Source organism: Phyllopteryx taeniolatus, chromosome 13 (assembly GCF_024500385.1).
Source record: "Phyllopteryx taeniolatus isolate TA_2022b chromosome 13, UOR_Ptae_1.2, whole genome shotgun sequence".
NCBI lineage: Eukaryota > Metazoa > Chordata > Actinopteri > Syngnathiformes > Syngnathidae > Phyllopteryx > Phyllopteryx taeniolatus.
Window position 1 is genome coordinate 12,628,867 of NC_084514.1, and position 27,362 is coordinate 12,656,228.

The following is a 27,362-nucleotide window of genomic DNA, read 5'->3' on the forward strand; positions in this document are numbered from 1 at the left end:
CAGCAGAGCCTTATTTTAGTTTTGGAATGCCCGTGGATTTTTGGCTTCATAAATAAGGCCTCGCTGAAGCATAAAACCCGCAGCATTGCCACACATGATGATGGTCACACGGTCCTTGTGGCCTCATCACTTCGTCCTTGATTCCAAAAAAGGCCTGTTTCATCCATGTCGGGGAGGTAGCCTCCCTCACTGATGAAGTTAGGAAACTCTTCCTCCACGCGACAACGAGCAGCATCGTTGTCAGCAGAGGAAGCCTCGCCACGCAGAGGCACGCTTCTGAGGCCGTATCTTTTTGGACATTTTTCGAACCGGCCTTTGCTGGCTGAAAAGCCTCGTCCTCGAGGAGCCGCATCACTCGTACCGGCTCGAGCTTTGTCAGGTTTGTCAGCGCCTACTCAGCCTCTTCGTTGTCGTCATCGGGCAAGATTTGGTCGTAGAGAGCTTTGGCCTTTGTCCTGATCATATTAGTGTCCAAACTCACCGTCTTTTCCCTGCAATCAGCAATCCACGATTCCAATGCCGCTTCCTTTTTCAAAATTCTCTTATTACGCGGAGTTGCCACACGTTTCGCTTCTTTGTCGAAGGTTATTGAAGCAGTTTTGCGGATGTTTGCTTCCTCTTTCTTGATGTAGCGCATTGCATTCATTCCCGCCATAACGGTGTGCCTGCCACAGATGCCAAACCTTCTGCCCTCTTTGGTCATATCTAAAAGTTTCACTTCAATGTTTGGCTGATGGTCATCATCTCCTTCTTCATCTTGGGCACAGCGGAGGAAGCTTTCGCAGGGGCACAGCGCTTCGGCGGCATTGTAAGGGCTTAACTCATCAAAAAAGGTTAGCGCTTCAACAGGAAAAGTTATTGCAAACACAACACAAAGATACAGTATGGGAGACTGGCGAGACACAACAAGGGAAGGTGCTGGGCGCGCCTTGTATGAGTCCCCGGGGCATGTACAGTACAGTACAGTACAGGCGTGTACAAAGCCTCTGAGTCAACTCATCTCTTTGTTTGGCATGCAGGGAAACCTTCTCTCTCGTGCACCAACGCGTCTTTCCGCAATATGGCTGCCGATATGGCTGTATTTCTTGCTGAACTTTTTATTTTGGGATGAATATTTTGGAAAAACCCGCGAAGCACTGAAGCCGCAAAACGTGAAACGCGAAGTGGCAAGGGAACACTGTGTATACTGTCCGATCAGTAATGAATAATGGAAGGTTTTCAATCACTCAGAGTTTTCCAAACTTTATTTAGCTAAGCACATATTGTACATGAACGGCACACCTCCAACAAAAATGTCTCAACAAGTGTATATGCGGTCTACTGCAATAACTCTGAGCTCATCTCAATCGACCAACAAATTTGATTCTGTTGTAGACTGGCGATAGGTGCTCACGCAGGTTTATTGTGCATCTAGCGGAAGAGCATTTAATTATATGTCGCTGGCATAGAGAGATTAAAACCTTGATAGACATAAAAATGTGACGCGCTATAATAGTTGTGACTCACCGAGCTAGCCATAACAACACGATAGTCCTACTCTCCGGTGGCATTCCCTAGGATATTACCTTGTGTTTAGCAATCCAATTTGTTTGTACCGTTTCAATGTCCCTTCTTTCAACAGTTGAGCTACAAGAAAAGAAAAAGCAAAAAAAACAGCAACAGTGTTCTTGTAGGCAGTCAAACCAGCAGTCAGTATATGGACTCAATGTACTAGAATGTACTAAAGTCCCTCAAACGCATGGAGGCATATGGAGAAGTGAAACTCGTGGCAGCATCACAGTGTCGGTTGTCCTCTTTCAGCCTATCATCATCATCATGGCAAACTCGCTCACGCGGACTCCCAAGCATTTTGACACTTTGACCCGAGTAGACAAACACATACAATCTCATCAGTGGAGAAGATTGTGTGGAATCTTGGCAAAGTCCCTGCAGCCTCCCTGGCTCTCTTCTCTCCACTGATTCATCCCAGACCACGACATCTCCCCGAGTCTGTAACGTCTGACGGGGAGCACATGTCAGCAATATGCCATTATTAAAAGCCTACTATTGCGCATGCCGTGAGGAAACTAATGTGCTCGCTGCCCTTTACTTTGTTGTCATTTTTGGCTCGCCTCATGGAAATTCTTTCTGAAAGTAACACACATTCATCAGTCTAGCTTTCAAGCATATCTATTGGCCTTCAGGTACAACATGTTTTGTCATCTGAAGCATGGTTTCCCATTAAGTACAAATATTTAATCTCGGTCTTGACAAACAAAAGACACATTTTCTCTTTAACTCAGGGCCTGTAGGTATCCTGGTTAAGATGTTGAAGAAGGAGAAAGAAAGGGCCAATGATGCCGCAATGCAGGTCGCAAGTATTTCCAGCGGACAGGAGCACGCGGCCGAGAGTGACGCCGCTCTGTCGGCCGTGCCTCTGCGAAAAGTGGCAAACGATGAACCCGCCTCAACTGGTCATGGCGGACGAGCTGCGCGCTACATGAAAAGAGGTATCGCACTTCAACACGTCCCTTTCACTTTCTACTTTTTGGGATGGCAACTGGACTGGCTTGCTTTGGAGATGTTCTTGCATCTTTCAGGGCAGCCGGTGCCATTGTTCGCATCTGATAGTGTGACTGTATACGCTTCTTACCTCCTCTCTCTCTCGTGGCACCATGAAAACAAACACGGCCTTTCTTCAGTTGCATTCATTTTGTAGATGTGTTAGGGCAACCGAGAACACATTTAATTTTGCTGGAGATCCGGATGAATATGTACTGTAGTTCTAGGATTAGGGTTAGTTATAGGACAGTCTTGAACATTTGCCGTATTTGTTCTTTCTTTACAAGATCGGTTTTCTCATCAGTTAGCAGGGTTGCTCGAAGACTGAATGGACATTTTCAATCAAACGACCCACGAGAGCTCGTCAAATGTTTGGGCAGAACTCCTCGACGTTACAACAACTGCCCAAAATAGTTGTGGATTTGAACCCAGTCAATGTCAGGTAGGAAGTTTTAAAGTAGGAAGTAAATATGATGAAACAAATGTCCTCATCCTTGCAAAAGAAGTCAAACATCATGAAAACATCAGCACCTCAGGTTCTCAGCACTTCATTGTGACTTGTCGCTGCTGTTAAATAGCGAGAATGAGACAAACGGAGTTTGCGAATTGAGTAAATGTTTCGCAGATGTCGTCTGTTGTATAGCTGACAACTAGTTTTTCTTGCTGGAGGAGACAAAGAATTTGTGCTGGATTGCAGCTAGGTGATTTCCCTCCTGTGGAATGGCGGAGCCCGGGCCGATCTTCCACGTGTCGGTTGAGGTTTTCTTAGGAGCGTGACAAATCCTTGATTGTTGGATAGTAGGCCATGGGCAAACCACCTGGCATCACTTTAGTACTTTATTTCTCAACATTGCCGTCAGCTGCGTGATCTTGTGAGCATGTACTGTATGTTTGTGTGTGTGTATCTATATACATACACACACACACACGCACACACACATATATGTACGTATTGGGGGGGGCAGCACGGTAGGCCACCGGTTAGTACATCTGCCTCACAGTGCTGATGACTGGGGTTCAAATCCCGGCCCTGCGATTGGCTGGCGACCAGTTGAGGGTGTACCCCGCCCCTTGCCCGAAGATAGCTGGGATAGGCTCCGGCACGCCCTCGGCGACCCTAGTGGGGTGAAGCGGTATGGAAAATGGATGGATGGATGGATGGATGGATGGATGGATGGATTAGGGGCGCAACAATACACCAAATTTTCAGTCCTCTTGAGGGCGGTTGAACTCAATTCCACTTACGTATAAAACACATTTTTTAATGAATTTGATTGGCATTACCAACATGTAAAAATGATATTCATAAAAAAATCAGTGGTGCATTCTTATCAACAGAGTATATTTTACAAATAAATAGCTCCTCGGAAAATAAAAGTGATAGCATAAGTCGCCTGGCAGCTGTGACGGCATGATCTATATTCCTGGCATTTGTCAGTAGTCACAGGTACTGCTCAATAAATTAGTATAGTGTCAAAAGCTTCATTTAGTTCAATTATTTCTATTGAAAAAAATGAGAGAGATGTACTAAACCCACGCAAAGTGAAAGATTTCGTGAGATTTATCACATACAGTCTATGTATAATTTTGACAATCCTAGCTTACAGCAAATGAAAAGACCAAATTCGCCATCTCTCGAAACTAGAATATTATGTAACAACCAATAAACAATGAAAATGATTTTTGATGTAGAAAACAGGCAGGAATTCGCCTTCTGAAAAGTATTTCCCCAAGAATCGATATAATGTATGAGTAGTGAAGTACATTTTTCGACCATATTGTAATTTATTGAGATGTGCCAACACATTTGGTCACACCAACCCTCCGCAGCTCCTGTCAAAGCTTTGGTTAAATCATCGGTAGTGACTGTCGTACTCGGCGTGTCTCAAGTACCTTTGCGATTCATCTCCCATTCTGCAGTAATATAGTGGCCGAACGGTCAACTAGCTGTGCGTGGGTCTCGACGGCCGGCCGTCTGAGGTCACTTTGCAAAGGAACCTTGTCAACGGGGCTCAAGCATCCACGCCGCGGCATGTTTATGAAAGCCGGCGTTGTCCCCGAGCTGGGAAAGGCTCGTATGCCGACAGCAATGAAAGTATTTCGCTCTTTCTGAATCCATTTTCTACATCGCTTCTCCTCACTAGGTTTGCGGGCGTGCTGGAGCCTATCGCAGCTAACTGCGAGCAGGAGGCGGGGCACACCCTGAACTGGTTGCCAACCAATCGCAACCATGCGCACTCACATTCATACCTACGGACAATTTAGATTCTTCAATTGAGATGTGCTCAGCAGGTGTGGGCGCACTTATTGATTTGTTTCAAATCCGGGATGCATTCTGCAACGTGAAGTTTGGAGCAGGACCGAAAATTCCACCATGTCAACGCAAGTGACACCATTCACAAATGACTTAAGCCAAAAACCCTGAATTCCCACTCTGAACTCACACGACTTATATGATCGTTCGTAGCGTATTCAATACATAAAGAAGAGAAACATGCTCAGAGATCTTTGCGGTGTTTCTATTCTGTCAATGTACACATCAATATTGTGAATATAATGTTACTAACCAGAGGTCTGATTATCTGTCAGATTGCTCGCAGATGTTCTGAAAGTCGAACGTCATCACATTGCCGCATCCTTTTGAGGGGTAAATGGGAAAAGAAAACATACAGCATGCTGCTGTGATGAAGTCTGCAGAACAAGTAACTCCTGTTTGGTTTCGGTTTGTTTTGTGGGCCAGTCAGTCAGTCAGTGTACTTTTAAACTCACCTTGAATGCAAAAGGAATGCGGAGGTTACGTACGGCCATTTACGCTCGGATGCAGCGGCTGCCTGGCTGCATTTATTTAACTTTTCCTGCCTGGTTTTGTGTAAGTGGATGATGATAAACCCCAGCTTTCATAACTAGTTCAGTCATAGCCGCTGGGCAGGGATTTTGAGCCAGCAACTCATCAAACTGAGGCTGCGCTCCTGTCTGCTTTAACCACAGTTCCCCCATCCTCTCCTTTTTGTATATCTGTGCCCAGTGCGGTGAAAAGGCCAGTGAAGGGCTAATTGCTAACAGCGTCTCTGAAAGACGAGCCTATTAGAAAAATAAACACGCATTTGAATCCAGGCCAGACAGATGAAGGTACTGGTAGGCAAATCAATCAATCTGGGAAATGGAACGTGGAACATTATGATGTTGGCGGAGCAGTGGTCATATGTAGCACATTATATTTGTAGACCGTAATTTCACCTCGACCGTAATTGTACTTCACTTTTTTGCATGGTAGATAATAGTCCCCAATGCAACCTCTTCCTCGTGGTGACCTAAGGAAGTGAAGCATCTGCTGCTCCTCAACTACTAAATCCTGGCTATTTGACAACGCTGTCGCAATCGGGTTTTGTGCATTATGTTTCCATAATGCAAAATGTTTCATTTCAAAGCAAATATTAACATTAAGAAACTTTGCATTGCATGTAATAATGCTTTTACTCCAATGATCATGTTCTGAACTAAATCTGAAAATGTCTCCATCCAGTCATAAATATACCTACTCCACATGAGACGCGCATGACTGACATTAAAGTCCATGTAAATGATCCAGCTGCTCCATAATCTAATCAGAGGACTCGGGTCACTCCTGTCAGTCTCCGGAACACTGTGCATTGAAAAGAATCTTTTTGCTTTCCAACCATAATAAGTGACCCTGTGAACAAATTTTGCACAAAGTTAGTTTTGGCAAAAGCGCACAGTCAAATCTGGAAAACAGGTTTCAAATAACATTTTCATACTTGAAGCTTTTCATATTTGGTAATGAAGTCTGTCATTAAAAAAAAAAAAAAAAAAAAAAAAAAAAAAAAGTATTCAATAGCAGGTGGGAAAATTGACCTTGTGACCTTGCCAATATAGTGAAGGGCCCCACTAATTTGTTCATGTTCATGTTTTAGAGCACAATGGGTGATGGATGGCCTCTCATGAAGATACAATGCATCGTTGTCACATAGATTTAAGAGCATATAAATGGATCATGTTTTATCATGAGTCATATCTTAAACACTGAATACTGATGTAGTGGTTTACCCTGTTGTGTGTATGTTGCAGATGCATGTCATGTTTAATTTACTTACTTAGAATTATTAGGTTTATTGTACTTTGCTTACTTGGATGTCCTGCAATTCAATATACCATTTGGTGTTTGTTTTTGCCATATCATATGGTAACCCAAGTAATATATATCAAATTAAATGTAAGAAGCATACGAAAACGAACTACAAGCCCAATTCCAATGAATTTGGGACGTTGTGTTAAACATCAATCAAAACAGAATACAATGATTTCCAAATCATGTTCAACCCATATTTCATTGAATACACTAAAAAGACAAGATCTTTAATGTTCAAACTGATCAACTTGATTGTTTTTAGCAAATAATCATTAAGTTAGAATTTGATGACTGCAGCACGTTCCAAGAAAGCTGGGACAGGCTCGTGTTTACCACCGTGTTCCATCACACAACAACAATTGTTGAAGCTTGGTAGGTGGAATTCTTTCCCATTCTTGCTTGATGTATAGCTCAGCTGTTCAACTCCGTTGTCGTATTTTACGCTTCATAATGCGCCACACATTTTCAGTGGGAGACAGGTCTGGACTTCAGGTATGCCAGTCTAGTACCCGCACTCTTTTACTACGAAGCCACGGTGTTGTAACACGTGCAGAATGTGGTTTGGCATTGTCTTGCTGAAATAAGCAGGGGCGTCCGTGAAAAAGACGTTGCTTGGATGGCAGCATATGTTTCTCCAAAACCTGTATGTGCCTTTCAGCATTAATGGTGCCTTCATGTGTAAGTTACCCATGCCATTGGTACTAACACAGCCCCATAGCATCACAGATGCTGGCTTTTGAACTTTGCGTCCATAACAGTCCGGATGGTTCTTTTCCTCTTTGGCCCGGAGGACAAGACATCCACAATTTCCAAAAACAATTTTAAATGTGGACTCGTCGGACCACAGAACACTTTTCCGGTTTGCATCGGTCCATCTTAGATGAGCTCGGGCCCAGAGAAGCCGGCGGCGTTTCTGGGTGTTGTTGATAAATGGCTTTTGCTTTGCATAGTAGAGTTTCAGGTTGCACTTCCGGATGTAGCGCCGAACTGTATTTACTGCCATTGGTTTTCTGAAGTGTTCCTGAGTCCATGGGGTGATATCTTTTCCACATTGATGTCAGTTTTTGATGCAGTGCCGCCTGAGGGATCGAAGGTCACGGGCATTCAATGTTGGTTTTCGGCCTTGCCGCTTACGTGCAGTGATTTCTCCAGATTCTCTGAACCGTTTGATGATATTATGGACCGTAGATGATGAAATCCCTAAATTCCTTGCAATTGTACATTGAGGGACATTGTCCTTAAACTGTTGGACTATTTTCTCACGCACTTGTTCACAAAGAGGTGAACCTCGCCCCATCTTTGCCTGTGAATGACTGAGCAATTCAGGGAAGCTCCTTTTTTGCCCAATCATGGCGCCCACCTGTTCCCAATGAGCCGGTTCACCTGTGGGATGTTCCAAACAGGTGTTGGATGAGCATTCCTCAACTTTCTCCGTCTTTTTTGCCACCTGTCTCAGCTTTTTTGGAACGTGTTGCAGCCATCAAATTCTAAGTTCATGATTATTTGCTAAAAACAATCAAGTTGATCAGTTTGAACATTAAATATCTTGTCTTTGTAGTGTATTCAATGAAATATAGGTTGAACATGATTTGCAAATCATTGTATTCTGTTTTTATTTATGTTTAACACAGTGTCCCAACTTCATTGGAATTGGGGTTATAAATTCCGAACTGTAATTTAGTTTTCAAACAAATACAGTTTAACAAAATGGGCACAAAAGTAGGTCATCAACTCTTCAGATACCTGCATGAAAAATACCCTAATTAATGTCATGATTTGGATTTATTTTCCTTGTGCTGTACTTTGTATAGACTATACAATAATTACTTAATTGTATTGCTTCCCTACACCGCTATACTGTATGTTATTGTCCATTTTGCTGTGTGTATGTTGGTACCTTCTCAGCAACTCAGACATGTCCGCTTTGGGATGTTCCTCTATTTTTCTTACACTTTGTTTTTTTTCTACTTTGTTAACAACAAAAATAGTGCATAAAACGTATATGTGTCATGATATAATATAATAATGCATAATGTGTTTTACATCTGGAGTTCCCTTGACCCACATGGAGACTAGTATTATGTACATCATAAAATTGTTATTTGTGTTGATTACGCAAATTAATTGTATTTATTTATTTTTTGGGTGATGTTGGCCTTTTGGAAAGGTAATTTGGCCATTTTTATGTTCCACATACAGTATATTAAGGACTGACAATAAAATGCTACCATACCATGCTATATCATGCCATACCATGCCATACCATACCATGCCATACCATACCATGCCATACCATGCCATACCATACCATACCATGCCATGCCATACCATACCATGCCATGCCATACCATGCCATGTCATACCATACCATACCATACCATACCATACCATGCCATGCCATACCATACCATGCCATGCCATGCCATACCATGCCATGTCATACCATACCATGCCATGCCATACCATGCCATACCATGCCATGCCATGCCATACCATACCATGCCATACCATGCCATGCCATACCATGCCATGCCATACCATGCCATGCCATGCCATACCATGCCATACCATACCATGCCATACCATGCCATACCATGCCATGCCATGCCATACCATACCATGCCATACCATACCATGCCATGCCATACCATACCATGCCATGCCATACCATAACATACCATGCCATGCCATGCCATACCATGCCATGCCATACCATGCCATACCATACCACGCCATAACATGCCATACCACGCCATGCCATACCATACCATACCATGCCATACCATGCCATACCATGCCATACCATGCCATACCATACCATACCATGCCATGCCATACCATACCATGCCATGCCATGCCATGCCATGCCATACCATGCCATACCATACCATGCCATACCATGCCATGCCATGCCATACCATGCCATGCCATACCATGCCATGCCATACCATAACATACCATGCCATACCATGCCATGCCATACCATGCCATACCATGCCATGCCATACCATGCCATACCATGCCATACCATCCCATGCCATACCATCCCATGCCATACCATGCCATACCATACCATGCCATACCATACCATGCCATACCATGCCATACCATACCATGCCATGCCATGCCATACCATAACATACCATGCCATACCATGCCATGCCATGCCATACCATGCCATACCATGCCATGCCATGCCATGCCATACCATGCCATACCATGCCATACCATGCCATACCATACCATGCCATACCATGCCATACCATGCCATACCATGCCATGCCATGCCATGCCATACCATGCCATACCATGCCATACCATACCATGCCATACCATGCCATACCATACCATGCCATACCATGCCATACCATACCATGCCATACCATGCCATACCATGCCATGCCATACCATACCATGCCATACCATGCCATACCATGCCATACCATGCCATACCATGCCATACCATACCATACCATACCATACCATATATGCCTGTATAAATAGCTAAATATTTGAGCTTGCTAACAGGTAGACAATGACAGGGTGGACATTTGCGGGTAATGTTAGCATTTAATGAGCAACTTCACTTAGCAACATGATCCAGTAGATCAAGCTGACTTTGTACTGTTTAACAAATATATTTGAGATTTCTGAAAGTTTTTTTTTTTTTAATATTAATTGATATTTCACTATGACAGCGTGGACATGTTAAGCCTGACCACATCCAACTGTGATGAAAAAAATGAACAGATATTTATTCTGCAACTATCTACTGTCTTATCCAGCACTGAAGAAAGACAAATCGCCGGTCATAATATTTCGTAAAAGGGGCAGTTACCCCATAATTACAGGGTGCACAGCAATTTAAGGAACACATGCAAAATGTTCAATATGATTATGTAAATAAAATAAACATGATTCAATTACTCATCGTATCGAATAACTTCACCACTTTTTACACACACCGTATGTAGTTAGCAGAGCACTGTGTGGGACATACCAAAAGCCAATGAAAAAAATGGCAGAAAATGAAGTCAAACACATTTTGATAGACTTTTCATTGTACTGGTATGTCTATAAATGTGCGGCCACTTGCAATAAGACCTCAGAGATTCATGATTATGCTACATTTTCATGGTGACCGAGTGATTCTGATGAGGACACCAAAAAGGCACTTACTTTACAGCGATATTGACCCACATCTTTATTTTCATGCCGGGTCGGTCATTGGCTGCTTATACTTGAATGAATGTTGCATCCAAAAAGCCTCGATTGGAGCTGCAAGCTTAACAGATGTCCCCCGTGGAAAAGCTGTAAATGTAATGATGATGACCTTTCCGTGGAAACCGTTCCTGCTGTAATTGGCTGCGCTCTTTCCATAGCACATCATTCTAACTTTTCCAACACATAAAACATGGCCAGTAGGGAGTTCTATTTCTTTTTGATGACCACACTGGAAGTCGTCTGCCCTTATTACAAAATGTCGATGTTCTATTGTGTCCCTTGCAAGTTGCAGACTGAACTACTTCACATGTGAGTTTCCTTTCAGGTTGATTTCTTCTTGACCCTCACAAGTACAGATGGACCTGTGCTCTTGATGTGCTTCCGATTGTTTTTCGAGCGAATGAATAGAAAAGGTGTTCCTGTAGTAATTCGGGCCGGTGATGACTCGTATGAGGCTTCTCCGGGCTGACAAACACGAAACTCTGCTCGCATATAATGAGATGCCGATGGCTCGAGCAGGCCTCATACACACCTCTATGAACTGGGCTGAGGTTTTTTTTTCCGTCGGAAGACCACAATCGAAGCATGCCCAAAACGGTGTCTAGTGAGCAGGTCCTTGCCCTTTGCAAGTAACAGTCAGTCGTGTAATGCATCGAGGGAAATATATCATTAGGCTTAACATCACAGCTTTTGATTTTGTAATGTTTATAGAAAAGAAAAGAAAAATGTCCCCCCGACACATTCCTCTGCGGCCGTCTGTCACTACTTGGGGCACGGAAAAGAATGAGTAACGTTAGCCATGTGATCTCATTACCCCACAGATGATGTGAGTACGATGTGAAAGACGTCATTCCGAACACATTCCCAGAATGTTAGTTGCCCTCTAAGAGTCAAATGCAATGCATTTCCCTTAAGAACCCCCGAGACTCAACTGTTGAGGTCGGCTCAAGCAGCACGTTGAGGAGATTCCTGCTGGTTTCAATCAGGCCTTTCCCAAAATAACGTATGCCTACTTTGTTGTAAAATACGACACGTTTGACAAAGGTGCGTGCAGTTCATCCAAATTCATGTGTGAAACTTTTCATGGCACTGGCAAATTGCCAAATAATAGCACGTTTGCAACATATATTTGATTTATTCGGGCTTTTTAGGCACGGAAATATCCAAACTAAGCTGACCTATAGAAGCAGTGTCAAGCGTTGCCTATCACCATCTTTTGCATTCGGTATCTTACCAATTGAATTTCATATTCCCAAGCAATACAATGGCCTGACTGTGACAAGCATGAGCCTGTGTTTACAGCTCTAATAAAAGTGCTTGTTAAAGCATATTATGAGCCCATTAAAAAGCAACTACCGCTGGGAGATTTGGATTTCGTCCTGACTTACAGTATGTGTCCTTCCCTGCCTTGCATGTGGTAAGTTGCTAAGACTTTTTCTTTCATATCTCGCTGAGGCGTTCGAAATGGATGTTTACCGCATCCGGTATTTGTGTCTGTGTTTCCTGGTAGACGCTATGCCCAAAAAGACCCTTCTTTTTGTTAGGAGTTGTGGGTGGGTGGGAAGATGACAATGGCGGCGGGGTATATCAACTCAGATCCCGTCGAGGCTTCACATCAGACTGTTGACTGATTGATATCGGCCGTATTGAAAGCCAGCGGCCACGTTTGGATGGGCTTGATGTGCGGAGTATTGCAGTGATTTACACTGTTGTGTTTTATCGTTCTCAGGACCGCAGCTCTCAACGGGAAAGCAAGAGGCCTTTGAGACCTTTATCACAGACCACGAGGACCATCACATCGTTGAAGACAACAAGAGTCTGCTCAAACAGAGGTAGTTCACTGACTTAATAGGATAGATTGAGCCGCCCACAATCGTAGTCCGCAAAACAGTAGCGTTTGTAGTCCACCGCATCCTACGACGTTTCACCTCAGTGTTCTATGTTGAACCGATCTGGAACATTTCAGAGATTGTGTGATATGTGACGAGATGGACAGGGTCGCTGAGGTCAAAGGTCAAACCTGTACAAGTGTGCGTCGCGGCGTTTGAAACACAATTAGCTCGATTCGATTTGGTCTTACACTCGGGACTCGACGAGTAATCATTGCCTTGCAAGCCACTCTCGCCTTCAAAACGGGCTAATTTCGGCGACATTGGTGAAAAGTGTCTAACCCTAATTTCGGATCCTTGGGGTACTCAAGGACACTTTTCAATTGTGGGAGGGGGGCGAGGGGAATGCACGTTGCCTTGGAAAAAGTCTTTGACAGCAATTCGATTTTAAATATTGTTGAAAACAGGTCAGCAGAAGCCAGAAAACTTGGGGAGCAACTTCACGACGCCAAACAAAAAATCAGTAAGTTGCTGCCATGAATGGACTCATTTTTATGACTGAATTATGTTCAGGACTTCTTGCCTGAGGATTGAGCTTTGTGCGAATATTCAGACCTGTGCTATTAACATCGTAAGGGTTCAGTTTCTTGCGAGCGAGTAGTGCCCGCCTGCCTGCTCATTCCGTCATGAGCAACGCATAGCACCTTTGCCCCTTTTTCGCTGCATAGCACGTACACGTACTGCATCCCAGTACTTTGCCTTTTGAGTTGGAGCTGTGGCATCATGGCAACGTTGTAACTTGTCAAGAAATGACAAAAGCAAACATGACCTTCACCGCTTTTATGTACCTCAGCTCTTGCACTCCCCAGTCTGCGCTTTGCTCACTGCAACGATCCCTTGTCTTACTGCCCTCAATCTCATTTTGAATGATCATTCTCCTCCATTATTGCCATTTCTTCATTTGTCTCCCAGAGCTCCGTGCGGTTCGCAAGCCAGTCAATCGAGCATTTGGCAAATGATATTTCTCTCTTTCTTTTCTTCTGCCAATGAAAATGACAGCGTCATTTTCAAGTCTTCAGCCGTTAGAGTATACAGTGATCCATCCCTCTTTTATCGCGGGGGTTTGGGTTGCAGACCACCCCCGCATGAGGTGAATTCTGCGATGGAGCAGCCATGTTTCTTTGTTGTTTTCCATATTCTTAAGTTGTATGAATCCCTCCAGTCCTCCACTTAATATTCCCCACACTCCTATATCAACCTCTACCATCCTCATAAACATTTCCTGTGCTCGTCAACACTTTTCACACTCTTCAACATACAAAATGAAGTCGACGCCGATTGTAGCGCGCATTACAGCTGTCACCCTGATATTACTTTCATCCTTCGTTATGCGCCGGACCGAACGTGCGTTTACGCCACGACGGCTGCCGACAGACGCAAAGTATTGTAACCTCTTCCGAGAATACATCACGAGACGTTATCTATTGATAAGTAAGCAAACGGGACTCTTTCACTTGTTTGTTTGTTTTTTTAAATAATTTTCATTGCAATTACACAATTGCTTTTCATTGGCTAATTGACATTCCATTTTTATTTATTATGACTTTTGCCAGATTCAAGTTATTTCTGCGACCGCTGTGGCTTTTTCTTTCATTAACAGAGGTGTACCAACAATTTTGTCCACGTGCGTACGTGCATGCGGTGGATTATTACGCGTCATGATCGCACCTGGGGGCTAAAACATGGCAACATATTCAGTACTAACGCGCCCTTAGAATGCTACTCTTAAGTCTGCATTTGAATGTATTCGATTTTGGAAAAACACCCGGCAAACTGTGAAGTATTGCTGCATTATTAGACACATGGTGCTGCATTCCTTCTCGCTGAGGAGTGTCTTTAGTGGACGGCGGTCGCCTCCTCCGGCTGGAAAGCCGTGCTATAATATTAAGCTCGGTGCGCTCGCCTGCCGTCTTGGAAGCTCCGCTCGGAAACTAAATTTTCATATTTGTCTCTCGGTTGAAACGCGGTGCAATATAGAGAGAAGCTTTTTACTGCTTTGTCGGTTGGACGTTTTCAGCATTGGGCTCAAAATCAAAGCAAGGAATAGCAGCCTCCGCAGACATTTGTCCCAACCTTTCCTCGGTTTACAGGATTATTCTCGGCCGCCTCGTACGGTCATAGGATCGAAGCTCAACCAAGGAGCGCATGTTCTGAGCCCTGAGGTCCAAAAAGCGCACAGACATATGTTTATTCGCAAAGATCATTGGTGTGCACATATTGAAGAGTGTACACAGCAGCGGGATACGGACAGGAACTCTCGATTTCGGCACGTGCAGACGTGAAGGATTAATGCGGCGCGCTCTCCTATGGAGCATATGATATTTTGTATTTCATGTCCTGTCCCCTCAGCTTTAATGATAGCAATATGGAAAGGTTTTGAAGACACCCTTGCCGGAGCACAGCCTGTCTTCCTTGTATCCAATTCCCACGAGATAACCAACATAACTACTGCCCACTGAGCTATTAGCACCTGCTCAGTAAAAACACAGATTGGGTGTCCAACACTCCGTTTTATATCAATAACTATTTCTGTTTTCAACAATTTCTCATTGTGTCTAACGACATTTGATCGCTTAAATAGCCGTCAAATGACAACACATGCTGATTTGACAGACGATTGATTTCTTTGATTTGTTTTGACATGCACTCGAATCAACACACACAGAAACTGGACAGCATTTCTCGATCTCACCGCGGTAAATATGCGGCATTAGGAGTTTTGTCCTCCAGCCCGGCCTTATTCATTGTGGATTAGAGCTCGAAGCGGTCGCTTTACATCCGCAACATGACTTGATGAGGGGGATCTGCATTTGAGGAAGTTGGGCGTCTGAGCCCACAGGCACGTCCTGGAGAGGTGAGATGAGACGGCCGATGTGTCGTATTTTGACACGGTGGTCTTTCTTTGATGTCAGGAATAGTTTAAGAATTGCCCAAAGTCTCTGTTTTGTGTATGTCGTCATTGTTATCCTTGCATTTGGTCGCTGCAAAGTCAAAGTCAACTCATCACACTTGGATCCTGATTCATCTACTGTAGGTCATAGGCATCTGTGGGACTTGGGACTTTACAATCACACCGTGTGTGTGACTCTGAAGTTTTGCGCGACTTAACTTGCATTTTACCCGAAAATAGTTTGAACTTTACAGTGTCTGTGGCATTCCGTTTTACTTTTCCGTGTCCAGCTCTTGTCTACGAAGTCTCAGTAAACCACCTGCAGCATATCCAGTCACGGCTAAAACCATCGGCAACCCCGAGCCGATACCTCCCGCGCGTCCGACACCCCTTTCGGTTTTCGGAGCTGGCACTATAAACCTTTGAGCGGCTCCAGGATGACTTTCCAGAGTCCACATGTACGAGACCTGGGGGATCGCTATGGAAACTCAGCGCAGAAGAAGATCCCGCCATCCAATGCCTCGAAAAGCTCTCGCTCTCCCTCCTACAACATCATTGCTTCAGTAACTGACTTGTCTTACTATCTGATATACCGTCCATTTCATTTCATCTGAAGCTGAAACCACTTCCTTTTGGGTTAGTACTGTGGACACCGGAATCTTTTCTAACTGTAACGGGAGTCCAGTCGCTTAATATGTACTCAACAGTTGTGGCTGTGAGATATGTTCCTCACATATGAAATTCAATATTTTCATTTGGGAATTCCAAGCTTTTAATTCTTGGCAAAGAGAATGATGAAAAGATGAGTTACCCACATATGTTAACCCAGTGTTGGTCCCACAAGTGAGGCGATTATTGAAGACGATGCTTGCCCCCTCGCTCGCAGTTACAATTACATGCATATCTGATTTTCCAAATGTTTTTCCTGCGTCACTTTCAGAAGCTCTTCGGATCGTTTGCTTTCTTGGCATGTCCACGATTCCCAACGCAAACTCGCCGGACGCAGGCTCGAAACGTTAGCATTGATCCGATCACCGGGTGACGTTTTCATGTGAAACAAATCTAAACAAATCTAAACGCGCTGACGGGATGAGCGGTGGTGAGTCTCGGCTCCGCCAAGGATTCGGTCTTCATCACGTCCACACATGCGTTGGAACGTTTTTCCAATGAGATTATTTCTGATAGGACAATTGTAAGGGTTTGAATATCTTGGTTCTCTTGTTGTTTTGACTCTCCAGAAACACAGAAACACGTCTGCCTTAATGCCAGATCGAATTGAACTATCTGCCTTTGCCACCGAGTCTCTGAGCAGATAACGTCTTGGTGGCCACATGTGCTGCCATGCGGGAGCAAAGGTTTACTGGGACCAGACATACAGTACATAACCCAGGTCTCACCACTCATAATATCTCCAGTAGCTTTTGCACGAGCACACGCAAACCACACATCCTCATCCTCATCCTCATCATCATCATCATCATCATGTACTGTAGGTGCGCAGCATGTGTCTCTGCTTGTCTCTGGACAGGCATTGCAGACATCTATGACCCAGACCTGGGAATTGTGGTTAGGAGAATGGAGAAAACAGCAGCAGTCTCTGGTGCTGTGTCTGGGGAGTCATTCAGAAGGAATGGCAACGGCAGTCTGCTGCAGATTAGCGCGCCAGAACAATAATCGCTTCCCACGTGCATTGAGAGAGTGAGACGCAAAAACAATTGACAGAATGATTTGCCCGCAGCGGTTTGAGGTCACCTAAGCCATATGTGCGGACTTTTAGCGCTGAGATGTCAATCATTAGTTTGCATTTCGGACATAACTCTTGATATCCCTGGAAGAAGTTAAACGGCACCACTCATGCAACCAGTGCTAATTTCCGTATTTCGGGCCCTTTGACCCGCCCGAAACAATCCCTTTAGCCACGTACACGGTCGAAAGCCCGCCTTGTATTCAGTGGTTAAATGATTCGTGACAATCAAACTACCTTCACTTGAGGCTTCTCAGTAATAGTAGTAAGCGGCTATAGTCACATCTCGTCGGGATCCTACAGATCCAAATTCCCAATGGATGTGCTACTGTGCCAGAACAATTGGCACCGAGATACTTCTACCTTCTTGACGATGTCCGCTAATTCGTTACATCTACGCCAATTATACGGCCTCGTACTTGAGCACGTGTTTCGCGGCGACATCCGACAGCAAATCATCGGTAAAAAGTGAACCCATCATCCGTGAACACTACTTGAATTGAGATGTTGTTTTTAAAGCATGCCACTGAATATGATGTATGAATATAGAAGATGACCTTTGCAAAACAACACTTTCTGTCTTTAATGACCTGACGGAATCTGTTTTTGAAACCATCCCTCCAATGCCGCTAATTCAACTTCGTTCCTATTTTAAAAGCGACTCGGTGCGAGGTGAACTAGCCGAGACAGGAGGGGCGACCTCGCGAAACAGATGCTCAAGGGCATGAGTACATTCCGAGCTTCCTAGCATTTGATACTGCTATATACTATATACCATTTTGTATACCTTCACAGTGTGAAAACCTGTGGCAACCTGAAGCTCCTCGCCCAAACCCTCCCTTGAGCAGCGCTTTCATTTCACACACATAACCATGTGCACGAAATTGTTGGTATTCATAGAAAGCAAACATGCTTAATATTCACCTTAATAACTTGAAACTGTAACATGGACCGACCACAGCTCACATGGTGCAGTGGAACCAAACAACGTAGGAAATTCTCAAAGTCGGAAATTCAGGCTTAGAGGGGTTTTGTAGATAACCGCACTATCACTGTGGAAAAAAAGTGCTGCTATCCACACTGGTTGCTGACCAAAGTAATCCATACAAATGTGCTGAAAAGGAACTCAACTCGGGCATCGGTTTATTTCAAAAGAATAACGAATGAAAGTGGCCTGGATGAAAAGGAGGGTACCCTTACCCTTACCCTCAACTTGCTGCACAGCCTCCTGAAGCGATCGCTGCAATCAAACAATTAACTTGAACTCTCAAGGAAACCGGTGCAGTGGTTGACAGGACTTTTTGGTTGGAAAGGGGCCTTGTCTCGCCCGTTCCCCAAATGTCCATTAGGGCTCACAGAAGGCCACTTCAAAATTCAAGTGAAGACAGCCCCAGGTAGGAATGTTTTGACTTTTTTTGTCATATGCCTATGATTTCAAATTGGTTTTTTCTTTTTTTTTCTTTTCATGCACTTTCTGTTTGTTTTGTAATTTTAGTAAGCTGCACTTTTAATCCTACGAAGCACATTCATTTACCTTGCCTAAATCAGCCTTTCCTTTTGTTCTTGACCATTCTTGGGTAGCATGAGTTTTGTGTCCGAGACAAAAACGCTCATTTGGAATTTCACTCCCGAGCGCCTTGACATTTCCTTGTACCCTGCGCAGATTCAAGAGACCCTGCAGAGCAGCCCCGGAACATAAGCAAGCCCCCTCCATTTTGTCGTGTGCCATTACAGTACAGTATGAGGCAATTGGTTTTATGCAGGCTTGACAAATCTGTACGAGACCTCCATTTTCTTTGAAAGAGCCTTGGAAAAATTGCAATTTCCATTCAACTTTTTCCTCTTCTCACTTTGTCAGACGAGTTGAGGAAGCAGTTGGAAGCACGTCGAAGACAGAGAGCCGCTTATGGTGAGTTTGTTGCGCATCCCCCAAAAGATTCAAAACATTAAAAGTGCGGTCCAATCCAATTGCAGTCGAACACTGTACTGTGATGTGCATACCGCAGGTGTGATTGGAAATCACGACGACGTCGGGGCGGAGGTGGATCCGGTGGAGGAAAACCTGCGTGAACACATTGAGCGAGGAAAAAAGACGTGAGCTTCAATCCACTTCCTGTATATTCATGAGCAAGAACCCCTAACTCATTGCAATTGCTAAGGTTTTGCTGCTCATATCAGTTACAGGAGCACCGCTTGCCACTTGAAAGTATTGCGGACAGAGATCGAACACCTGCGGCTGTTACTGGGAAGGGCCGAGGTCAAGCTCCACAAGGACTTCCAAAAGCGGCGGAACGAGGAGGCTTCCAATGTGCAGGTGACCGAGTTCACCTCTCTTTCACTACCCATGCGGAAAGACCACATCAGAACTACACTAGGGGGCTTTAAAGGGATCCTTTTGTCGATGGAGGTCAGCTCACGATCTGCACATGTCCCTATGTGACTTGGGAAGCTTTCACGGCGCCAGCGTGACCCTCGCTGCCTCTGTTCTACATCATACGGGAAAGCTCCTTGCTCATTTGTTCGTCGGAAGAAAAGACAACGTGTCGAACTTTCATATGCGGGTATGATCATTCATTATATTGGGTTTGCCTCGTGCCATTTGTACAGCAGAGTGAAAAATAAGAAGGATTCAAATGTCACACGACGCAGAAGTCGCTGTGACAAGCGTCTGACAAGCAGACTCTTCTGGCGTGTTTGGGAATTTATCATCAAAGACAAATTGGGAAAGATGAACGCTTAAAGACGGTACCTTGCCCAGTAAAGCGGCACCTTGTTTTTAGGAGGAGTACGTACATGTGCCATTGATTGCAACACGGGAAAAGTCACTGAAGCCACTGGTATGTTTGCTCACCAAAAGTGCTCCGTCTGACATGATGTGTAGGAGTCAAAAGATGAAGCCAGAAGTCGGACAAGATCCCCGTGTGGAACCTTGCCGCCGTCCTCACCTGGCACTCCGGGCTTTGAGTGAGTTTCTTTCATTCATCCCTCAAGTCGTTTTTAGGAGGGCTGTAATTGGTGCAGAGTAAAATACTGTCAGCGCTTGTCATGTGGTAGTTTGATTCAGGTTTATGGCTGTATGGTGTTAAAGGTAGCCCTTTTAGACCTTAACTACAATAGCCAATTTCAGCATATGTTTTCAAACACACAACCCATCCTTTCATATTAATGGCTTCTGTTGCTAAAAAAGGAAAAAACAAACAACGAAAAAAGGCCCGATAGCAGCGCTTTGTATGAATTGGTATGCTGTTAGTCGGTAACGACGACCGTGATAAAAGCGCTCGAGGTTTTTGATTATCCCTTCAAAATGTTTCAGTTCGTATTCAGTACTTCAGAGTTGTGTTAAGACCACCCCTCCGTCCATTTTCTATTTTCTGGTGGGTGGGCATGAGTCCCTCCCAGATGACTGCGGCTGAGAGGCTGAGAGGCGGGGAAAACAGGGCACATATAGACAAACAATCACTTTGGAATGTGAGAGGAAGCCCACCCGGGCGCAGCACATTTCACGGTTCAGCACCCATTTACTCCGTATTGGCATCGTCTCACACCAAACACAAGTTTTCACGATGTCTCCCTCGTGCGGTTCAAATAGATCCACGCGGGCAATGGCCGGCGTGAACTGCACTGACAGACCTCATCCAGCAGACGCAGACCGCTCAAGTTCTTCGCGTCAGGACTTGAGGTCAGCCAGCATCTCTGAACTCTCATCACGAGTCTCGACTGCTTAAAGGCGCTCGTCGCCGTGCTCCGAGATGAGTCGGCTTTGAATGCAAATTTCCATTTTAGAACACTCCTTCCCGAGCCGGCGTGGCCCAAGACGGTGCGAGAGGACTTCACTTCTTCATCAGAGTGGCGGTAAAAGAGCAACCAGTATTATTTTTAAATATCGGCTAAATATTTCTCAAATCTTTTTGATGAGTATTAATGGGATTACCACACACACACACACACACACATATACACATATACAGTGGGTACGGAAAGTATTGAGAACCCCTTTACATTTTTCACTCTTTTTTTGCTAAAATCATTGAAGTTCTTTTAATGTACACACAGCACCCCATATTGAATGGAATTGTTGACATTTTGCTCTGTGCTCTTAGGAACCAACCTCGAGTGCAGCAGAATTTGTTTTTTTTGTAACCTTGGCCAGATCTGCGCCTTGCCACAATTCTGTCTCAGAGCTCTTCAGGCAGTTCCTTTGACCTCATGATTCTCATTTGCTCTGACATGCACTGTGAGCTGTTAGGAGGTCTTCCTCATCAAGTCCAATCAGTATCATCGAACACAGCTGGACTCCAATGAAGGTGTGGAACCATCTCAAGGATGAGCAGAAGAAACGGACAGCACCCGAGTTCAATATATCTGAGTGTCACAGCAAAGGCTCTGAATACTGAATACTGAATACTGGCTGTGTGATATTTCAGGGTTTTTTTTTTTAATAAATCAGCAAAAATTTCATCAATTACGTTTTTTGTCAATAGGGGGTGCTGTCTGTACATTAATGAGGAAAACAATGAACGTAAATGATTTTAACAAATGGCTGCAATATAACAAAGAGTGAAACATCTAAGGGGGTCTGAATACTTTCCGTACCCAGAGTGCTTCTACTAAATACTGAGCAAAGGGTCTGAATACTTCTGGCTATGTGATAGTTCCGGTTTTCTTTTTTAAGAAATCTGCAAACATGTCAACAATTCAGTTTTTTTTGGGTGTTCAACTTGTATCCATTCCATGACCAGCACTGGTTTATTGTTCAAGGTCACAGGGAGCCGTAGTTGATCCCACCTGACGTTTGGTCACAGGCAGACGACAGCCTAGATTGGTGCGCATGGAGAGAGACAAGCATTCACGCTCATCGATTCCACTCTGGCTGCATGAAAGTGTGCAGCCAGACTGTGTGCACCACGTTTGCTTTATTAACAAAACAATATTGTGCATGTACTATATTTCCATGTGACGTAACATCTCAGTGGATTCAACAAAGGGAAGGTGAAAATAATCTGGGATTTCAATTTAAGCATCATATCCGTCATAAGAGTGCTTGACGAGGGTACTTGCTACATTCGTCCGGACGCTTCGCTGCTTCCGATCACTCCGGAAGCACTTTGCCTCCACAGCAATGCTTCGTGTGTCACTTGTTCACACAGCCATGGTGAAAATAACGGACTACGTTTACCGTATGTAGCGCTTTATCGACACCATATGTCACATATGTTTGCGGTAGCCACTCTTTCAGCTTTCATAACACTCTAAAAGTTCGTCTTAGTTGTTTATGATAGAAATGCCATTATACATTCAAATTCAAACTTTTGGAAAAAGAACAAGCCACAACCCTAATGAGGACAAGAAAATGGATGGATGGATGGAACAAGAACGAGACGGAGGAAAGGGCTTGAAAAATCCTGCTTCTAAAAATACACACATACGCGTTAAGAAGGTTAGGGCCTCCTGAATATATGCCACAATGTTTTGATGAAACCAATGGTTGTTCATGGCAGCACAGTGCGGCAAATGGTTCGCGTGCCTGCCTCCCAATCGAGAAGTTCGAGCTTTGACTTTGGCAACCCTTTCGCTGTGAACTTTGCATGTTCTATCCATCCTTGCACCAACTTCCTCCCACATTCTAAAAACATGAATTTTAGGTTTTTTTTTTAAGATGCTAAATATCCCATAGGTGTTCAATGTAAACAGTTGTTTCTCTTTTGCGCCCTGCCTGCCGCCCAAACTCCAGCGAGTAGACAGCCCTGAACAGGATAAGTTGCAGATGCATAAAGGAACAACATGCATGTTGTCGATCCACATGAAGCTTTGTTTGTCTTTCAGAACCCTTTCCGAGTCTTCTCCCTCACCGTCTTCTATCCCCCTGACTGGAGACCAGCAGGCTGATGCAGACATCCTGGCCTTCATCAGAGCCCGCCAAAACCTCCTCAACAGGACGGGTACCACACAAGCACACGTGCATCGTATAGCGCACTGATTCCCTATTACTGTGCCGCAGCATATTAGTGCGCTATGAGAGATCATTGGGCGTGCCGCGGTAAATGATCCAATTTCACCTAACTGGTCTGCAAGCTATAATTCACTCACTGCAAATAATGTAGCTTTGCTAGCGACAGGCAGAACAATTGAATGCTCTTCGACAACCGTTGTGTTAAACATGAATCAAAACAGAATACAATGATTTTGCAAATCATGTTCGATTTATATTTCATTGAATACACAACGATACACGAAGACAAGATATTCAATGTTCAAACTGATAAACTTGATATGAATAATCATTAAGTTAGAATTGGATGGCTGCAGCACGTTCCCAAAAAGCTGGGACAGACAGGCTCGTGTTTACCACGGTGTTCCATCACCTTCTCTTTGAACAACATTCAATACACGTTTGGGAACTGAGGACACGAATTGTTGAAGCTCGGTAGGTGGAATTCTTTCCCATTCTTGCTTGATGTATAGCTCAGCTGTTCAACTCCGTTGTCGTATTTTACGCTTCATAATGCGCCGCACATTTTCAATGGGAGACACGTCTGGACAGTCTAGTACCCGCACTCTTTTACGCTGTTGTAACACGTGCAGAATGTGGTTTGGCATTGTCTTGCTGAAATAAGCAGGGTTGTCCATGAAAAAGACGTTGCTTGGATGGCAGCATATGTTTCTCCAGTAATGTACCTTTCAGCATGAATGGTGCCTTCACAGATGTGTAAGTTACCCATGCCATTGGTACTAACACAGCCCCATAGCATCACAGATGCTGGCTTTTGAACTTTGCGTCCATGACAGTCCGGATGGTTCTTTTCCTCTTTGGCCCGGAGGACACGACATCCACAATTTCCCAAAACAATTTGAAATGCGGACTCGTCGGACCACAGAACACTTTTCCGCTTTGCGTCGGTCCATCTTAGATGAGCTCGGGCCCAGAGAAGGCGGCGGCGGCGTTTCTGGGTGTTGTTGATAAGTGGCTTTCACTTTGCATAGTAGAGTTTCCGGTTGCACTTCCGGATGTTGCGCCGAACTGTATTTACTGACATTGGCTTTCTGAAGTGTTCCTGAGTCCATGGGGTGATATCCTTTCCACATTGATGTCGGTTTTTGATGCCGTGCCGCCCGAGGGATCGAAGGTCACGGGCATTCAATGTTGGTTTTCGGCCTTGCCGCTTACGTGCAGTGATTTCTCCAGATTCTCTGAACCTTTTGATGATATTATGGACCGTAGATGATGAAATCCCTAAATGCCTTGCAATTGTACGTTGAGGGACATTGTCCTTAAACTGTTGGACTATTTTCTCGCGCACTTGTTCACAAAGAAGTGAACCTCGCCCCATCTTTGCTCGTGAATGACGGAGCAATTCAGGGAAGCTCCTTTTCTAGCCAATCGGTGGCCCCCACCTGTTCCCAATGAGCCTGTTCACCTGTGGGATGTCCCAAACAGGTGTTGGATGAGCATTCCTCAACTTTCTCCGTCTTTTTTGCCACCTGTCCCAGCTTTTTTGGAACGCGTTGCAGCCATCAAATTCTAAGTTCATGATTATTTGCTAAAAACAATCAAGTTGATCAGTTTGAACATGAAATATCTTGTATTTGTAGTGTATTCAATGAAATATAGGTTGAACATAATTTGCAAATCATTGCATTCTGTTTTGATTTATGTTTAACACAGGAATTGGGCTTGTACTAGACAACGGAAGCTACAATTATTCACTGAATTGGTTACATGCAGCACTTTTGGCGACGTGCCTTGAGATTTTTCTAATGTCAAATATGTGCTGTGGTTCAGTGGAGGTTGGAAAAGACGCTTATACCTGTAGAGGCTGGCCAATTTGAAACGTACGAATTGAACAATCAACACTGCCCTCTAGCGGGAGCTTATCCAGAGCCTGGTGTCTTGACTGAGAGTCATCAAATATCTCCATTTAATATAAACAGAGGTGTTTAGTACTCAATGAAAAAAAATACTCAACTAAAGAGTAACTTGTGAGTAACTTCAGATTTTTTTTTTTTTTTTTAAATCAGAGCATGAACATCAAATAAAATTAAAAAAATAATAATATATGGGAGTCGACACACACCTGACACCATTACAATTTATAAGTGACCAAAAAAAACCAACAACACATGCATTGGGCCCTACAGAAACATGATTTGCTTTATTCGCTGAAATGACTTCGTGAAGAAGCTGTTTGCTGACCAGACTTAGTGACGGTGTGTGCGTGTGCGACACCATGGGGATAGTGCTAATGTTGCCATATCCACTGCCAAAACAACAATAGAAACACCTGCAACTTACCGCAAGGTGTTTCCTCAAGTTAGAAGTGGGCTGAACTATCCAAGTTTGGCAGTCACAATTTAAGAGCTGTTGTTTTTTTAAGTCTGTAAAGTAAACAGACTGCTGCGGCTGTTTTTCCCCCCAAAATGAGTCATTTTGATTGGCTGGCAAAGGCTACGTTGCGCGGTCATGTGACTGCTTGGTGTCGTCCGATCGGTGAATCGGAGTCAAATTGCATTACTACCCATCTCTGGATATAAAAGCCTGATTCGATATCAAATGAGCTGAATAGTTTTGATTCAATGATCATTTTTCTTTCAGCACTGCATGACGTGTCCAAAACGCACAGCTTTCTGTCTGTCGTCTTTTGTGAAGTTCTTGGTCAGTCGTCCACATTGACTTTTTGTGTAGCTGCTTGTTTTGGCAGGTATTTAAGTGGCTTTGGATGAGATATCCAGAAAGGCTAAGTCCATATAAACAAGCAGGCTAGTGTGTGAGGACATCAAGCTGGAAGACAAATGAAAGAAGGAATTTGCCTTCATAGGTTCGCCGCTTATACTTCTACCAGCTACTTTAGCTACAACTAAGGGTTGTACTTTGACAGCAAACTCTTCTCAGGGGTCAGTCAGTCACTTCTGTATTGTTTCTTACCAATCCAAATGTATAAATCACAAATCACAAGTCTAGGCTTCATCCTACTGCAAATGTAATTCATAATGCATTTCCCAAAAAGGGGAGTAACATCTGTCTCGTATATCTTCCAGGCGCTCTTCAGAAATAACACCGAGTCATTCGGAAACGCGTGGAGCCTCGAGTTATCCTTCATACAGGAAAACATAATGGACATTATGGCCACTCGATGATGGAGACGATGGACCTTAAAAAACATACCAGATGAAGAAAATGGTTCGGTGCCAACACACGTCTTGCTCGGGTCACTGCCAGTGGACTTCTACTGTGCAAGCAGCACGGTAGAAATGGTGGCCCATTAGATCTGAACAAATGTTGTTTCAAGATAGGAGCGGGGGGGCACAACAAGAACAAGACAGCTGGCTCCAATGTCATGAGTTGTCACTTCTTGAATGGAAATATTTGCACAAGCATGAATTACGTAAGCTGTAAAAAGACGCAACGTGTACAAATGCTCCGTTTTGATGAAATGGATATTACTTTTCTTCATTGTCAACTGGGATAGTCTCCGCTTCGCCTGGATAAGTGGTACAAAATCCATCGCTTGATATTACTGTTGTTACTGTAAAAGCCCTGTAAAAAAATGGTATTAGCATAAAACTTGTTTCAACAATACCTATGAGCTTTGTTTGTTTTTTCAATCGTATAATTGATTGAGCTCTCGTATTGGCTCTCAGTAGCTTGTGAGCCTGATAAAATGATGCCCAAACATCAGTTCATCCCCGCTCTGAGTTTCCGTCACTAAGCAGAGAAGTAGCTACTACTCGTGTTCTGAGAAATAAGTCCTTTTACTGTTGTACTACAGTTAGGTTTTGGCTGGCTTTGACACCTGTGGGTTCAAGAGCAAAGAGAGAGAGCGAGAGAGAGTGGTTTTTCAGCATTGGCCAATGGCAAGAAGTGAAAGAATGCTGTCCGTGTTGAATGATCAATCCCGGTCACGGGCGATAACGAAGTTCCCCACTGTGCTG

The 27,362-nt window shown here is 44.1% G+C and overlaps 1 protein-coding gene across 9 annotated transcripts in view; it reads left to right on the plus strand.

Annotated features, from left to right (window-relative positions):
• LOC133487815 (kinesin-like protein KIF6) overlaps positions 1–27,362 on the plus strand; it is a 54,357-nt gene that overhangs the window by 23,147 nt on the left and 3,848 nt on the right. For 3 of the 9 annotated variants that reach the window (XM_061794972.1, XM_061794975.1, XM_061794977.1), the window contains 10 exons: positions 2,292–2,489; positions 12,642–12,744; positions 13,209–13,264; positions 19,294–19,344; positions 19,442–19,529; positions 19,614–19,749; positions 20,317–20,399; positions 21,025–21,114; positions 21,219–21,287; positions 23,259–23,374. In XM_061794972.1, the coding sequence (XP_061650956.1) occupies positions 2,292–2,489; positions 12,642–12,744; positions 13,209–13,264; positions 19,294–19,344; positions 19,442–19,529; positions 19,614–19,749; positions 20,317–20,399; positions 21,025–21,114; positions 21,219–21,287; positions 23,259–23,374 (990 nt within the window). The other 6 variants (XR_009791456.1, XM_061794973.1, XR_009791457.1 and 3 more) reach the window with 6 other exon arrangements.